The sequence below is a fragment of the Hipposideros armiger genome, unplaced genomic scaffold (assembly GCF_001890085.2).
Source record: "Hipposideros armiger isolate ML-2016 unplaced genomic scaffold, ASM189008v1 scaffold_135, whole genome shotgun sequence".
NCBI lineage: Eukaryota > Metazoa > Chordata > Mammalia > Chiroptera > Hipposideridae > Hipposideros > Hipposideros armiger.
Window position 1 is genome coordinate 2,232,083 of NW_017731485.1, and position 16,214 is coordinate 2,248,296.

General features: G+C 54.3%; 1 protein-coding gene across 1 annotated transcript in view; it reads right to left on the reverse strand.

Moving 5' to 3' along the window:
* Positions 1 to 15,993, reverse strand: part of HS3ST2 (heparan sulfate-glucosamine 3-sulfotransferase 2) — a 64,253-nt gene extending 48,260 nt beyond the window's left edge. Inside the window, exon 1 of the mRNA XM_019649868.1 lies at positions 15,461 to 15,993. Within this exon, the coding sequence (XP_019505413.1) occupies positions 15,461 to 15,927 (467 nt within the window). The 5' untranslated portion in view covers positions 15,928 to 15,993. The remainder of the gene's footprint in view (positions 1 to 15,460) is intronic.
* Positions 15,994 to 16,214: the final 221 nt, after the last annotated feature.

Genomic DNA, 16,214 nt, shown 5'->3' on the forward strand with positions numbered 1-16,214 from the left:
CACAATGCCAACCAGCTGTCGGAACCGACTTTCCTCCTTCCCTGTATCCCTCTGCCAGCACATCCTTCCTGCCTTCAGGGATCATGTCCTCAATAAACTCACTACCTGCACTCACGTTCTCGTCTCCAGCTCTGGTTCCAGGGACATTTAGGCTCAGAACATAAGTTAAGGTCAAGAGTGCCGATACCCCATGCCATCCTGACGAGACGCTGAGGAGAGGTTAGGACCCTCAGGAGCTCTGGGTACCTGAAACCACTTCTGTCCATTCAATGAGGGGCTCCCCTCTGGAGACAGAGAGGGCACTGAAAGCCCAGTGAGGTGACAGGAGGAAGGAGAAGAGAGGCTGTCCATCAGCCAGAGGCCGAGATTGAAAATCTGAACCCCAACAAGAACACCACAAAGAAACCCAGCAGTTCCAGGAGGCAAACAACGATTCAATGCTGGTTTCCATCCCCCCCACCCCACCTCCCTGGTCCTTTTTGTTAATGACAAAAATATGACAATTTGTGCCAGCATTGGAACTGGGGACGCATTTCACTCACATGCCAGGAATTCCAGGGTGTTTTTTTGTTTGTTTGTTTGTTTTATAAGATATAATAAAGATGAGACCAAAGCAGCCAAGACATGGAAGCTACAACCTAAGTGGCCATCAACAGGTGAATGGTAAGGGTGATGTGGTACCTATACACGATGGAATAGTATTCAGACAGGGAATAATGGCTGAAGTAGCAAGAAATCCTGCCATCTGTGACAACATGGACGCACCTTGAGGACATTATGCTCAGTGAAATACGATGGAAAAAGACAAATAACGTATGATTTCACTCATGTGGAATATAAAAAAACAACAACAAATGAACAATTAACAAAAACCAAACTCGTAGAGGGCAGACAACAGATTGGTGGTTCCCAGTGTGTGTGTGTGTGTGGAGGGGGCGAATGGGTAAAGGGGGTCAATTGTACCATCGGTGATGGGTGGGGTAGACCGTTGGTGGTGGGCACCATGTAGCATATACAGATGTTGGACTACAATGTTGCACCCGTGAGACTTACATAATGTTACAAACCAATGTTACCTCAATTTAAAGAGAAGGAAAGAAGACTTTTCCACTCATCCCACAGTAGAGAGTCAGGAGAGGAGGGAAATAGAAACAATGAAAATGAACAAAATACATGATAGAAAAGAAAAAAACCGCCCCAATATGTTGATAATCAGAGCACACAAAATGTAAACTCTCTTATTGAGAGATGATGCTCAGATAAGATTAAAAATATAAAAGCCAGCCAAGTTCTATTCGCCCACCAGAAACATATCTGAAACACGACAGTGAAATTATAAAGTCCAGAGGAAGCATCATTAATCATTATGCATCCTTTTTCTAAAAGAAAAATCTCCAGCATGAAAAACAATGGACCAAAAGATTCAGAAAATAAGTGCAAATGGGCAATAAACATTCTTAAACAGCTGTCAAAATTTTTCAGATTAAAAAATCGTTTTCATGGGTCCTATTGCAAAGGTCACACAGTTCAGAAAACAGGACATACTGACAAGGCAGTGACGTGTAAATGCCTCCGCTATATTGTCATGGGGTACGGGAAGCTGACGGCCTGTATCAAAATCTTCTTTTTGAAAAGGATGCTTATTCTCAAACCCACAAATTCTTCTGCAAGAGATGGGGGTCGGGGGAACAGATGACACCCTTGCTGCTGTCATTTTTATTTTTAGGTAATAAAACATGGGGACAAGCCTAATCTCCATCAATAGGAAATATTGCGAGTTATAAAATGATGTATAAAACATATGACAATATACTGGGTTGTCGGAAAAATCATGACGCATTTTTGCAATGAAAAACAGAAAAAATACATCATGACTTTTCTCACAACTCAATATATCTATATTCATCAAATGATATATAAACTACACACACAATTTTTCTGGAGCGGTAAAAAGCAAAATTCTAACAGTGGTTACAGCCAGAAGTACGATTTCGGGTGACTTTTTAATTCTTTTATAAGTTTTCTAATTTTTCCACAATGTGCAATTTCTGGTCGAATGTTTCAAAGAATATACTCACATCACTCAAAAACATGAGAAGAATGGAGTCCCCCTCCTCCCCACCCCCACCCACCCAATTTCACCCCCAGGAAACGGCTGTTATTAGATTCTTGTGTATCCTTTCAGAATTTATTGATGCATAAATAAGGAAATTTGAATATATATTATTCCTCCCCCCACTATCCTCCACAGAAGATAACAAACGTCCTTTACCTTGCTCTTTTTTTTTTTTTAACTGAACAATCTATCTTGAGAAGGCTGCATGTCAGTATGTATTTTTCTTTATCTGCTATTGCACCATATGGATGTGTCTTTGTTTGCTTCCTTAATTACCTTAAAAAGGTACAAGTATGTGTATGTTGGGGACAACAGGGATCCTAACAGATGTCAGACGTCTTGATATGCAGTATGATCAGCATCTTTGAAACAGGTTACTATGAATAACCACAGTGGACCAGTAACTATGGGGAAATGGCCGAGTTAGGAAATGTGCTCTGTCTCATGCTCAGGCGCTGGAGAGACTAAGCAACGCACACTGGGGGGCCGGGTGGACACCTCAGACGCGCCCTGCCCTCCCCCGTCCCCTCACTGCGTCCCACCACTGTGTTAATCACATCCTGGTCACGCCCCACCTTCTGACCCTCCCCTCCCCCAGCCTCCACCCCAGCTTACCCAGGCTCCCGATTTATTGAAGCCACTTCCCCAAATTCAATTATCACCCACAGGCTGGCAACACCCACATTTTCGCCTGGAGCCCAGGTGGTTTCAGCACAACCACCCAAATAGTGTCCTCATCACCTAAGGAAAAATAAACCCATTCAAACTAACCCCAGTGAAAATGGGGGTTTGTGAACGGGTACAGGGGTGCCTGTGGCTAAAATGTGCATGGCTTCTCTGTTGTTCAGGGGTCTCTGTGTCCCAGGTGCCACGGGCAGAGAGAACACGCCTGGTGGCCCATCTTTAGCCGTGGCATGGGGGGGGGGGCGCGGGCTGGGGAGCATGGGCTCTTGACCAAGTCCCAGGAAGAGGAACTGTGGGCACCTCCAGGCATGGTGGGTGTTCTTCCCCAGCTCCGGCTGGACGGGGCGTTCGGGAGCTTTGTGTCCCTGCACTTGGCTCTGGGTGGAGGGGGGGGCCAGCAGGGGCCAAGCTTCCAGCTCAGTCCTCGGGCTGCTTACAGCAGAAGCGGTCAGGAGGACACGTGCTGTCGGCAGACTGTGAATGGCCTGGCTGGCTGTCCCACCGTGGGCCCCGACCACCATGGGGTCTTCTCAGCCTTTGCTTCAGACCCCAGCAGTGTGGGGGTGGGACGGGGGGGTGGTTACAGGCTACCCTCATCCTTGAATCCAACTCATAATACGATGGAATTAGGGAGGCTTGTGAGAGCCAACCACGTGGGAGCCGGTCATCGGCAATCGCAGTCTGTTGAGGCGGGTAGGATGCCCGAAGTAGCTGGGTTCTGTAACCCCGGACTTTTTAAAATAAAGTTTTATATTTAAAAGTATTTTATAGTAAAGTAGACTTTATATTGGTGTTCAGCTCCAGAAATTTTTAACAAAGAGATTCATGGGACCCGCACCACAATCAGGACACAGGATGGTTCCATCGCCCCCCAAAGCCCCCTCGTGTGCCTCTAAGACTCAGCCTCTCCCCCTGCCCTAAACCCTGGGCCCCACTGACTGTCCTCCATCATTCCAGTCCTGTCTGAAAGGGTCATGTAGATGGAATCCCGGTACGGAACCTGTCTTGCACTCAGCACAATGCGTCTGAGGTTCATCCAAGTCCCAGTTTTTTTAAGGAACAATAAATGCCGGTTTTACAGAGGTCATTTGAATTGGCATTTTATGGAAACTTTGGGTCAGCCCTTTGGTACTACAGTAAAGAGCAGATATTGCAACTTATCAGGCCCAGAATCCAGACAAAATTATACAAAACTGAGCCCGGAAAAAAGATCTAAAAATACTGCATCGCATGGCTGGGTCTGTGCCTCCAGTTCTTCACGGCCTCGTTTGCTTTTCCCATGATGCCCCACCGATTTGCAATTTAAATTGGAATCACAGCTTTGTAAATCACCCAGACTTTGTAATGTCAGCCAGTCCCTCCCAAGCTGTTGATGGACCGTGACACCCACGTGTAATAAAATAATAGTGACATCAAAGCGAGAGGCATCTAGGTGGGTAGGTCAACACGTCCCAAAGTGGGGGGCTGTGAACCACTAGTGGTTAAAAAGAACCATTCAGGTGCCACCTGATCCCATCATTAGAAGATAATTCTTTCCTTTTTCCTTCTACTCAAATCCTCTGAACACATCATGGAGAAAGTCGTAGGTGCTAAAATGCTGTTAACACCTCTCTAACAGTTTTGGTTCTCTCTCCACCAAAAAAAAAAAAGAGGGTGCTTCAGGCAGAACAGGCAACAGTATCAGGCTGGAATTTCACTGCATTGTTTGGCTTACTGCTACTCTGTTTCCATCAGGGCAAGTGATGATTCTCATTTAGGACAGTGATACAAAGGTTCACGTTCAAGTAAATAACTTAACACAAAAGTTACAGAGTGGGCTTTCAGACCATGGAAAGTAAATAAAAGTATTTCTGATCCATCCAAAAAGGGATTGTGAAGTAGGCACCCAAACAACCGAAGGTTGGGGAACAATGTGTCCGATTTCAGACAGAACTTGGATGACACCATGACTGGGAGGCATCGACAGGCTGCCCCAGGGGCAAGACGAAGTCGACGATGGCCTAGCTCTTCACCCACCGCGGAACATCCAGGCTCTAAGGGCTGACCATGAACCAGCCCCAGTGGGCCTCCCTTCACCGGGAAGCGTGGCTTGGATTGAAAGGGAATTGTCATCTCTGACACACTCTGTTCTCCTAAGGGGTGGCTGCTTCCAGCCTGTGGAGCAGCAGTTTGGAGCAGTGATGGCACCACAAACTCTACATCTTCAGGGACTCTTGGGCACGCACATGAGTGACAATGATGGACAGTGGGGGGGGGGGGCTGTTGACTTCCTCCTGCGGGGAGGAGGGGCAGCTCTACAACCAAAAGGGTTTCCCCAACACTGGGTCATCCTGGCTCCAGGCTCGGTGCCTCCCCTTTGGTCTAACTGACAAGGCCCACGTGACACCTCTTATCTCCCCAGCATGCCCACCGCTTAGCGAAGGTCACACCCCCCCCCCAGGCACAATACGGAAGAGGGACCCACAGCAGTAATAAGGTCTAACACGTGCTTAGGACACTGAATCACTACGACCCATGAGCCTCATTGTCTGCAGGGGAAACCCAAGCTTAGGTGAGGCGGCTCAGCCCACAGCTGCCAAGTGCCAGAGGGAGAATCCGAAAGAGTGTCACCTGTTTCTGAGGCCCAAACTCCCAGAGTCACCAAAGGACAGCTTCTAGGCGACCTCCAGCCCGCAAGCATGTCCTGTGTGGTCCACAAGCGCACTAGGAAAGTCACAAATCAGTCAGACACAACTATAAATTGACGGTTCACGTTTCTGGAAATATCTTTCAAACTTGTTTCTGAAAAAGAAAAACTTAGAAGATCTGGCAAAAACATCTGTTGGCATTGACTCATGATGGTCCCCTCTCAATGGGACAGGTCCCTCCTCGCCTGATTGTCTCACAGCCACCGTCATTCACTCGTGTGCGTGCCCACAGAGCCCCTGAGTGTGCCGAGTTTGCGATGCCATCACGGCTCCAAACTGCTTCTCCGCGGGCGGGAAGCTCTCTGCAGCTGGGTCGCTGCCCCCAGCTCTCAGTGCCATGTTCAGGGCAGCTCAGGGCCCTCCAGCCCTCTACACGCTGCCATGGGTGTCAGCTCTGAGGCACTCAGAGCTCCATGCTGTACAGACGACCTTGCTTGCACAGTTGTCATCTGAATCATGTCCAAATTTGAGTGCCTATAAAAATGGCTTTGACATAAGTACCTCCCGGCATCATTTACGCCTATTTCCTCCTCTTCATCCTTGGCAGGAGAGAACAATGAACAGAGTCAGGTTTTCTCCCTCCCAGAGAAATGACTGACAGGTAAAGATGGGGCCTCGCTGCCCACAAACGCCTGGTGAACGCAGACGTTTGTGCCGGAGAAAATCTGAGGAAGGGGCTGAAAGTAGAAATACTGTCACCACAGAGTTCTGTGACGACTTAACCCATTTCTCAGGGAATTCATAATTCAGACCCCACACTGCTTCAGCCCGAAGTAGCCAAAACTGAGAGAGCTTAGCCAGGCACTTATGAAGATGAGATGGAGCCTGAGAAATGTGACCACTTTCAGCCATCTCACATGAGCAAAATGAAAGCTGCGAGGCGGTTTCGTATCTTCACTAAAACCATCAAAGCCGAAACACACTGCCAAGAGGCTGCCCGGGCAGAGAACACTCCCCAAAGTCCAGCGGCTTTGGGGAGCCCGGGAGAGTCAGGTCCCAGGGACCTTGCAGGAAGCCATTATGGTGCCCAATTCCATTTGAAGGAAACCACACGCAGAAACCCCCTCAATCCAGCCACGCCTTCAAGGCAGCCACCTTGCCGTGCAGGGTGATGACACTGGGACAAGGAGAAGCCAGGTGCCATACTGGGCGACATGTGCCTTTCCTGGTTTGGAACAAAGCGAATTTCACCTTCAAAGGGCCTGAAGAGGTCATGTAAGAACGCATGAAGGGCCTCAAAGACCCCTAGCAAGAGGGGCCGTGCCATCTGTCACCTATTGGGGGTGGTCCTGAAGCCTCTAAGTTACAGCAGGGCATGATTCCTGTCTTTGGTTAGTTCAAGGTCACCTTCAGATAGACGCTTGGCCAGTCACACCAGGTGCTGTACTGGGGAGTACGTTAGATTCAGACCCCAGCTTGTCACCTGTCAGGGCCTGAAAGACAGCAAGCCCTTGCGAGATGTCACTGTCACCACCCCCTTTGCTCCTCGCAGTCCATCAGCAGTCCTGCAAATAGTCCCTGCAGAAGGCACCAGAGCTGCCCGCCTCGCTGCCCTCCACCATGACCGCTGCAAAGCCCCTGGCCAGTCTCCCCGCCTCCATCCCCCACCTCACAGCCCGAGAGGGCCTCTGGCTCCTTCCTGAGCCCTGAGCCACCCACCATTGCCCACCCACCCAGAGGAGACGCCCGAGTTCTCGCAGTGGCCAAGGGTCTGTGTCACCGGGCCCCCGCCACCTCTCCGAATGCATTTCCCGTGGCTCCTCCGTGCTCACGCCACGCCAGCCAGGAAGGTCCCCAGAGTTTCCTCCACCAGACCAGCTACCCTGCTATCTTAGCGATGGCCACAGAGCCTCTGCCCTCGCTGCCCCCTCTGCCTAGCAGGTTCTTTGCCCTGATCGCAGCATGCCCTCAGTCCTCCTACACCATCTTCCCTACCCACCCTGCCTAACACCGCACCCTCCCCATCGGCCTCGCCCTACATTCCTTCACGGCACTTGCTTGTCGCCATCTGACACAGACATGATGTACTTATCCATCTACTGACCACAAAGGAAGCACCGCAGCGCAGGACTGGTGTCTGTTTTCTTCACTGCTCTCTCCCCAGTGACTCCAACAGTGCCCAGCACAGAGTAGGTGCTCAATAAACTGTGGGCATGATGGCTGAGCCACTGGCGTCTGTATCCCATACTCTTACCCTGTCCCCCGAGACCCGCGTATGAAAAGCCTGACAAAGGGCTGGTGCCGGTTTGTGGCCTTGGGACAGACCCACCAATCCCTAGTCATCCTTCACACTGACGTATGTACACTCATTGAGCACCTACTGTGTGCCAGGCACCGTCCTGGACTCTAGGGTTACAGGCATGAACAAAACAGACAAAGTCCCGGCGCTCAGGAATTTTCAGTCTCGTGGGGAGACAGTCCGTAAAAAGTGAACGAGATGATTGCAGATTGCAATATGAGGATGGAGTAAATGCAACAGGGTGGACATGGGGACAGTGACGGGGAGCCAGTGCACACGGGGTGGCTCAGGAAGGCGTCTCTAAGGAGGTGGCATCTGGGCTGGAACCTGCATGAGGAGAAGCAGCCAGATCTAAGGTACAGCAAGTGCAAAACTCTAAAGCTTAGGCACCAGCCCCCCAAAGCCTCCTGACCCACCCTGGGTGGGGGCCCGTCCCCTGTGACCCCACAATGCTGGGAGCGTCTCTCTCTCAGCAAGTCTTGCTATGGGGCTTGTCTGCCCCTTCAGCTCCTTAGAGGAGGGATCTGCTTTCCCGTCTTCATGTTTCCAGGCCTTGGCACAGCGCCTGCCACGCAGTTAGGTGGTCCACAAATGTGTGCAGAACTAAAGTGATTGGAAACAACTTTATTTTTTTATGACTGTAAACAGAGGTGAAACCATGGGATGGACAGACTGAGAACCTGCATCCCTATGGGGCTACCCCTTTCCTCCATCCCCTGCAAAAGCTGTAGCTGCCCAGTAAAACCCAGGTAGTGTGCCACCCCCTCCAGGAAGCCTTCCCAAATTCCCCCCATCAGATGTTGTCTACTCTTCATGCTACTCCAGCTCTGCTTGTATCTCTACTATGGTACCTATCACCATCTGACTTATGTAAAAATTTCCATGAACGGGCCGGCCGAGTGGCGCAATGGTTAAGAACTGGTCTGGGACACCAGAGGGCCCCGGTTCGGATCCCACATATGAGGGTCAGTGACACTACCCTCCACAGCTAAGATGCTGAACAACAGCTCAACCTGGAGCTGGGTTGCCATGAGTCGCCGGCGACGGCGTAGTCTGCAGCCCCTGTGGCAGTGGGTTGCCATGGGCTACTGTGTGTAGCCAGCAGCCAGCGTGAGCGGCCAGCAGCCGCCATGAGCGGCCATCCAGAAGCCAGCGACTGATCTGCCTCACCCGGGAAGAGCGCAATGATGGTGCCAACTTGGGCCAGTGAAGCAACGTCCTCCACAACTAGACTGAAGAACAAAACGACAGCAACTTGTCTGTTCCGCTTCCCCCAATTCCCCAGCACTGTTCCCTTCCCCCCAATACCCCAATAAAAATATTAAAAAAAAAATTTCCATGAACATCGAATGACCCCATTAGACAGTGAACAGCCCAGCAGTGGGACCCGTGTCCTTGTCAACTGCAGGTCTTTGCACTCAGCTCGGTAAAGGTATGAGGAGAGAAGCAATGACTGAAAACGATGACTAACACTCATGGGACCCCTTCCATGTGCCAGAAACTTTCTGAGCACTTTCACACATGGTCACCGGTTTACTCCTCACAGTACCACCACCCCCGCCCTGCCCCTCCGTGGTCACCACCCCCGCCCCGCCCCTCCCTGGTAGGCAGCACAATTTGTCCTAGTGTGCGCTGGAGCTGAGAAGACACACACCTGGCAGGAGGTGGAACTGAGGCCCCAACCCATTCCTTCAGATCCAGGAGCCCGAGCTTTTAATCACTGGGCTGGAATCACCTCCCTCATCTCCACTTGAGTCCCTCCAGGCCTCCTGACTCGGGGCTGCTCTCCCTCCCCCCATAAGCACCCCCAGGAGACTCTGCCTCAGCACCTGCCAATCTCACCACCAGCCTTGGTAGATGTGGAGCTCCTGCACCCAGAGTGAGCACCCGGGGGCCCTGAACTGGCACGAAGCCCCATCCTCACCACAACCAAAGGCAAGCATGGGGGCCCCCCCTCACAGGCTCCCTCTAAGTTGCCTCTGTTCACAATATATGGGAAGTCACAGGGACTCCCCCCTAGGGAGGTCCCTTTCACGCAGCTAGAAAGGTACGTACAAAGAATGGACAGTTTTCCCCTCTTTCTTCAGTGACATTAAACTGCCCGAGAAAGCCAAGTGACGCCCTGCCTGCCTCTATGCTGAAGCCTCACACTGTGCATCGCAGGGAGGGGGAAAAGGGGCTTTGCATCTGAAATTTTAGACACCCTCTCCTGCATAAGCCTGCAAGACGCTACCTTCAGACAAAGTGGGAGTGATGCCATCCCTCAGGAGGTGGCAGGGAGAGGTCCTCGGGCCTCCACCCAGGGCAGACACTCCTCGTTTCCTACTCATGGGAACTGGTGGCCGTGGGCACAGAGATGGAGCTACTGTGAGCACCTCTCATTTCCAAGCTTGGGAGGGAGTCCCAGTGGGCTCGTGCCCAGGAAATCCACGTGCCGTTCAAGCCCCGTTAACCCAAGTGGCACCTCCGGCCCATGCTCCTTGGAAGATCACACTGGGTAATTACCCCTGTGCCACTGCCCCGCGGAGCAGGCCCCTGGAGGACTGCACTGGACCAACCGCCCAGCTGTGTCGCCTGACAGCCAGCAATTACCTCTGAAATGCTAAGTTATTTTATTTCCGCTCACTGGTGGCTTTTACCCACCTCGCCAAGCTGCTCTCCGACTACAAGGCACATCAGCCCATCAGGGCGGCCCATTAGGAGAACAAAGTGGCAGCGGACCCGGCCTGCAGCTGCCTGGCACCGAGCCTGGCAGTGGTGGGCGTGTGACAAATAAACGTCTTAACCCGCCCAGGGTTCGCCCTGGAGGAGTGAGTCCCACAGGCTCAGCTGGGCTGCCTGACCTTCAGGCTCCTCCGACCGGGCCGCAGCCTGAGTGCTTACCTACCCACGGCCCCTGCGTGCGGGGCCCTGCTAGCACGGAAGGCCTTTCCTCCACGTCCTCCAGTGGGCCCCGTCGCCAGGGAGCTGTGTGCTTCCGCGCCCTCCCCACCCACTCTGTCACTCAGCCGTTCCGGGATGCTTCGCGGGGTCTACCCAATGAGAAGGAAGTTATTCTACAGCCCTGCACCCAGGTGCGCGGAGTCCCAGCGAGTATCTGGGTAATAACTGCACCTGTTGGGCACTGGCTCTGCCCCGAATATGTGGGTGGCCCGGCAGCCCGTGAAGAACACGCCCACCGCAGCATTTTGCTATCTCCTGGTGGGTGTCGCCCACCTGCACCGTTCCCTCATTTCAAGGCTGCTGCTTTCAGGGAGATGGCATGGGTGACAAAAATCGAAAATGGGTACAGCTCCTTGATCAATCAGAAGAGCCCCTGCTGGCTGCAGAGACATGCAGGGCCTAGGGCTCCCCGCAGTTGTGCAGGCACCCACCACGGGCCCAGTGGGTCCCCAGGGCAGAGGCCACCTCCGGGGGACAGAGTTTCTATCCAACACGGAAACATCACATGTCACTGCAGCTAAGACCCCATCCTTCCTCAGATACATCCTAATTTCAGGGATGTTAGGATATGGGGAAAAATATGCTTCTTAGAATCTGTGGTAAGTGATGTTTAAACACTTTAACATACAAAACAGCCTTATCCCAGTGGCTTTCGGGAAAGCCCATTCTTTATTTCTTTTCTTTTTTTTTAAATTTCCATTGCAAGCTTTTCCACTGTCCCTCTAAACTCCAGGAGGAGCAAAACCAGCTCTGCAAAAAAATGGCTCCTTGAGCCATGGCAGCCCTACGCACCCATCCTGAGAGTCCCTCGGTGCCTGACGAGGCTGGACATGGGGCGGGACTGACTGATATAAGTGCAGTGAGCTCCTGGGTGGAGAGAGCTGCGAGGCGGGTGTGAGATTTATGCACTCGGTGGTTTCGCTGAGTCAGCATGCGTGGCACCTCCCGGTCCGAAGCTGGGAGCCTCCCGATGAGGACGTGTCTGCACAGACACGGTAACTGTGGGTGGGAGCACACGCGTGTAAGGTGTGCACGCACACGCATCTGTGCACACGCGGCAGGCCTGGTTAGTGTGTGTTGTGTGCCGGTCACTTTGTTAAAGACAGTGAAAGCCCTCTGCGCTCACCGCTTCCCTCGTGTCAGGTTCGGTTTTGCTTCTTCCTGAAGTTTGTCCTAGATGGATTTCTTGACTGAAAGGAGCTGGATAAGGCGACGGGCCTTACTCTGTGTTTCCTGTTCTCTTTCTTATGAGACGGTTGCCTCCTGGGCAAATCCTGTGTCTTCTTTGTCTTATACTATCCCCAAGACCACCGTCCACGCTCAACAGATAAATAACTGGAGCTGTGGAGTCGAAAATTTACAGCAGGGGCTCATCTATCACATTGCCAACACCAGGGCACAGCCCATGAGCACGCACCAATGCGCTCTGGTCGGCAGTTCTGAGCATTTAGAGAAACCCCACTTCCTATTCACAGTGACCCCCCTCCGCCCCCCACCCAACCCATCGCTGAAAACCAGCAGACTGGACAACACTTTGCACCCAACTCAGCTTCCCCTAGGGCTCTGGAAAGTCCCAGACAGACCCAGCTCATCTCTCGCCATGGACGATGAAGATCTGAGTGTCCCTCTCTCTCCCAGGCTGGTGACTGACAGCGCCCTAAATACCCCTTGGATTGGGGGAAGCACGCTCACACTGTCTGCCAGGCTTTTCACAAGGTCGGAAAGCAGGCCAGACCCATCCCCAGGTGAGCAAGCTGACACCCAGAACAGCTTGCTGTGACAGTCACTACAGAGGCCCTTCTATGCCCAGGAAGCCTGAGGAAGGTCACTCTGCTCCCCATCACACAGCACCTGGGTGACCGTCCGGCCTCTGATGGCAGGTCCTACCCCGTCCCATCAGCATGGTCTCACTTTGTCTACCTGGCTCGGCAGCTAGCCCACCCCACGCTCCAGGCCCAGCTGCGACGGTGAGGGGCACTTCAGAAAAAAACACCTGAGGGGAGGACTCCCCTCGGGTGGTCTGAATGGGGCTGCTTCCCAAGAGGGGGCTCAGGCCGGAGGCAAGGAAGGTGCAGACTCTGTCACCCTGCTTTCTGATAGTCGGTCACCTCCCGGTTTATCTCCACTCACCCACCCACAGAAAGGAGTCTCTCCTTTGGGCTGAGGGTAAAGCTTTCAGTTTTTTCACTGTCTCTGATTTGGGCCTGTGGACCCAGGAAACTCTCCCCAGGGCTCAGTCAGGGACGGGTCATAGGAGACCCCCGGCCAGCAGCTCTGCAGCCCCACCTTTGGAAAACAGTCCCCACGAGGGGGGCAACGGCTCCTTGGTCACGGCTGCCCAGGGGATGCAGGCTTTCTGCGGCCGGCTCTGTGGGGCAGTGGTTACAGCACTTGGCTGGAACCGCACACAGGCACGTGTGCCTGTCTGTCTGTCTGTCTGCAGGCGCTCTTTCTTTGGGGGATGTGGTTTTCACATCTCTAAACCACTAAGGGTAGCAAGCAGGGAGAGGAGTATCATCCTGCCTGCCGTCGAACGCATGGGCTTCAGGGATAAAGCGAGAGCCTGAGTTTTAAAGGATCCCAGAGATCCCCATCATTTCTGCAATTCATGCACACTACTTGAGTGGTAATCAAGGATAAAACACACACCGAGAAATGTTCTGGAAATGATGGCAACAGCCTCCAAAACAGGGCAGTGATCCCTCATGCAGAAATGCAGTCCCCAGCCGGACCCCGGGGAACTGTTCTGTGACACACGAAGTGGGAACGAGAGGCTAAGGCAGGCCCTGGGAAGTGAGGGCAGCAGGGAGAGAAGTGGAGCTGTCTGTGTGCTTGATGTTAAATAAACCCTACCAGGACTCAGCTGAGGATTTTAGCAGAATCCAAATGTGCTAAAAAAAAAAAAAAAAAAAGGCACGCCTCCCATCTCGAAGGTTCACAGCTAAGCTGGCTTAGAATCACACATGCCAAGGTTAAAAATAAAAAGCAGTCATCCCTGAATGACAGGGGCTCAGGGCAGGAAGCCTGAGGGATGGTATCTGGCGGTAGAGAGCGGAAGTGCCCATGCCCATAGGTGTTTATTGGAGGGCACAATATCCACCAGCCAGATGCTCACAATTTTTGCTGTTTTGCACTTAAAAGGGACTTCATGTTGGCAAGGGGTTTCATCATGCTTTCCGGATTCTCCCTCGAGGAACCCCTGCTGTGCGTTAGGGTGTGACCCATGCAGGTCTGTTATTCAGTGTATTGGCCTCCCCAGCCCTGGGGCCTGGCTCTGACTCTGTTCACACCTCATGCACCCAGGTGCTAAGCCTGTGGGTCACAGCTTGGAAAGCATGCCCGCCATTCTGTGCCACCCTCTTCCCTTAAGCCACCATATCGGTGCTGGGCTCTCCTCCCAGGGCATGTCCCAGCCCTGGCCCCACAGCCATGACCACTGCAGGCCAGGGCCAGCTGGCAAAGGTGACAAGTCAGCCCTGTTGCCTGCCCACCCCCGCAAATCCAGGACCCCCATTATCAGCTATAAGCCCAATGGGGTCCTCTTTCTAATGAAGCCACTTGCCCAATATGCTCAGGACATTCTACTTCCTTAAGGATGCACTTTTATAAAATTGTTTAAAATTAGCCTCAGCTACCATGTTACTCCCCCACTACACACATCCCGCCCCCCCCCCAGTTCCGTTATTATGCAGACATTTCCAGAAAGTCTTCAAGGGGTCAGATGAATGGTGAGAATTCTGTGAGCCATGTGTTGTGGGGAGCCCATACATTACTCGCCCCTGCCCCCAGGATGCCCCCGTCAGGCCACACGTGGGCCAGTCTTGCATCTAGGCACCATACAGGGCTTGGGAGGTAAATGGACATTGAAGAGTGGAGGCTGCCACCTTCCAGAAGCTTCTCCCCAGACACCACCAGCCTGGGTGACTCTCATCCCAGCTGCAGTGGGGAGTGGACGGTCTACGTAAGAGCGGCCGCCCCGACGACACTGGCCAGCCTTCGTCTGAGTCCCCCCCGGTGCCCCAAATTCCGCATCCCGCTGGCTGGTTTGGAAGCAGCACTTAGGAAAGGCCCTGGGAGGCGGGCTGTGCGTGGGACTGTTTCCCTGCCCGTTGTGATGGGTGAGAAAACCGGGGCTCAAAGAGTTTCAGGATTTGCTGGAGCTAAGTGACGGAGCCAAGCCTCCTCCCAGGCCACTAACTCAGGGTCAGAGGGGCACGGGTCCTGGGCCAGACCCGGCAGCAAACCCCGACGGACGCTGGAAAGGAGGCTGCAGAGAGGGACCTTCCTGTCTGCTACACCTCAGGGGATGCCCTCCCATTCGGCTGCGAGCGCACAGCCCTGTCGCCTGTCGCAAGGGGGCCCTGTTCTGACTTCCCATCCTTCTCAGGGTCCTTCAGATGCCAGGAAAGACCTGCGGGGGGGCGGGGAGGATGGGGGGATGGGAGGGTGCTGCGTTCAGGCAGCTCGTGCCCTGCCCCTTCCCTGGGCACCTTCTCCACCCCAAAGGCTGGACGCCGAGCCAGGCCTCCGGCTGGCCCTGAGGTCTGCCTTCCCTACGGCGGCAACGGCCCATGCGGTTCAAGAAACTGCGTGCCCGGCGGCACAGTCACTGCAAGTTCCGGGTAAATCCTTCTGCTAGTGTTTTCCCCGCTCCCCACCGCCCCCCCACCCCCCACACACGTGTCCGCCTGAACCCACACAATAAGCCGGGTGAAGAGGAAGAGAAATCGCAGGAGGCGGCCCTAAGGACGGAGCCGGCCGGGGAGCGCGCGGAGCGCCCTCCTCACTGACCTGTACCAGTCCAGCCCACGCCCGTAGTTCCTGTCGAAGAAGTGGGGCTCGGTGCCCAAAGCCCGCACGTCCGGGTGCACGCGGATGAACTCCAGCACGGCCCTTGTGCCTCCCTTCTTCACCCCCACGATGAGGGCCTGGGGCAGCCGCTTGGTCCCCAGCTTCTGCGCGCCCGAGTGGTTGGCAGCCGAGAGGCGGGGGGCGGGCGCGGCGGCGGGGGGCGCGCTGGGCGTCGGCCCCGGGGGGCCGCAGGGGTGGGACTTCTGGAGAAGTTTCTGGCCGCCTGCGCCGGGGCCGCGGAGGCAGCGGGGCGCGCCGAGCGGGCGGCTCCGGCCGAGGTCGTCACAGCAGCACAAGAGGCTGTAACACAGGTAAGTGCAGGACAGCGACAGCGTGAAGGCGAAGAGGAGCCGGCGCGCCCTCCGCGGCTGAGGTGGCCCCGCGCGGCCCAGGACCCTATAGGCCATGGCTCCATGGACCCGCGCCCGGGGGCATGGTTTCCGAGCGGGCGCCGGCGGCCGAGCGGCTGGGGCCCTGCGGCCGCCTAGGGGACTCGCGCGGCTCTGCCCGGGCCACGCGGGCCGGGCGTGAGGGGCGCCGTCTTCTCCAGGCGCTGCCGGCCGGGGCGCGCACCATGCCCGGGGATCCCGGGGGCGGCGGCGGCTCTGCCGGGAACAGGCGGCGGCGCCTCCGACATCGCCGCGTCCTAGGTGACCGGGCTCCACGCGGCGGGGCCGCTCCGGGCGCTCCTGGG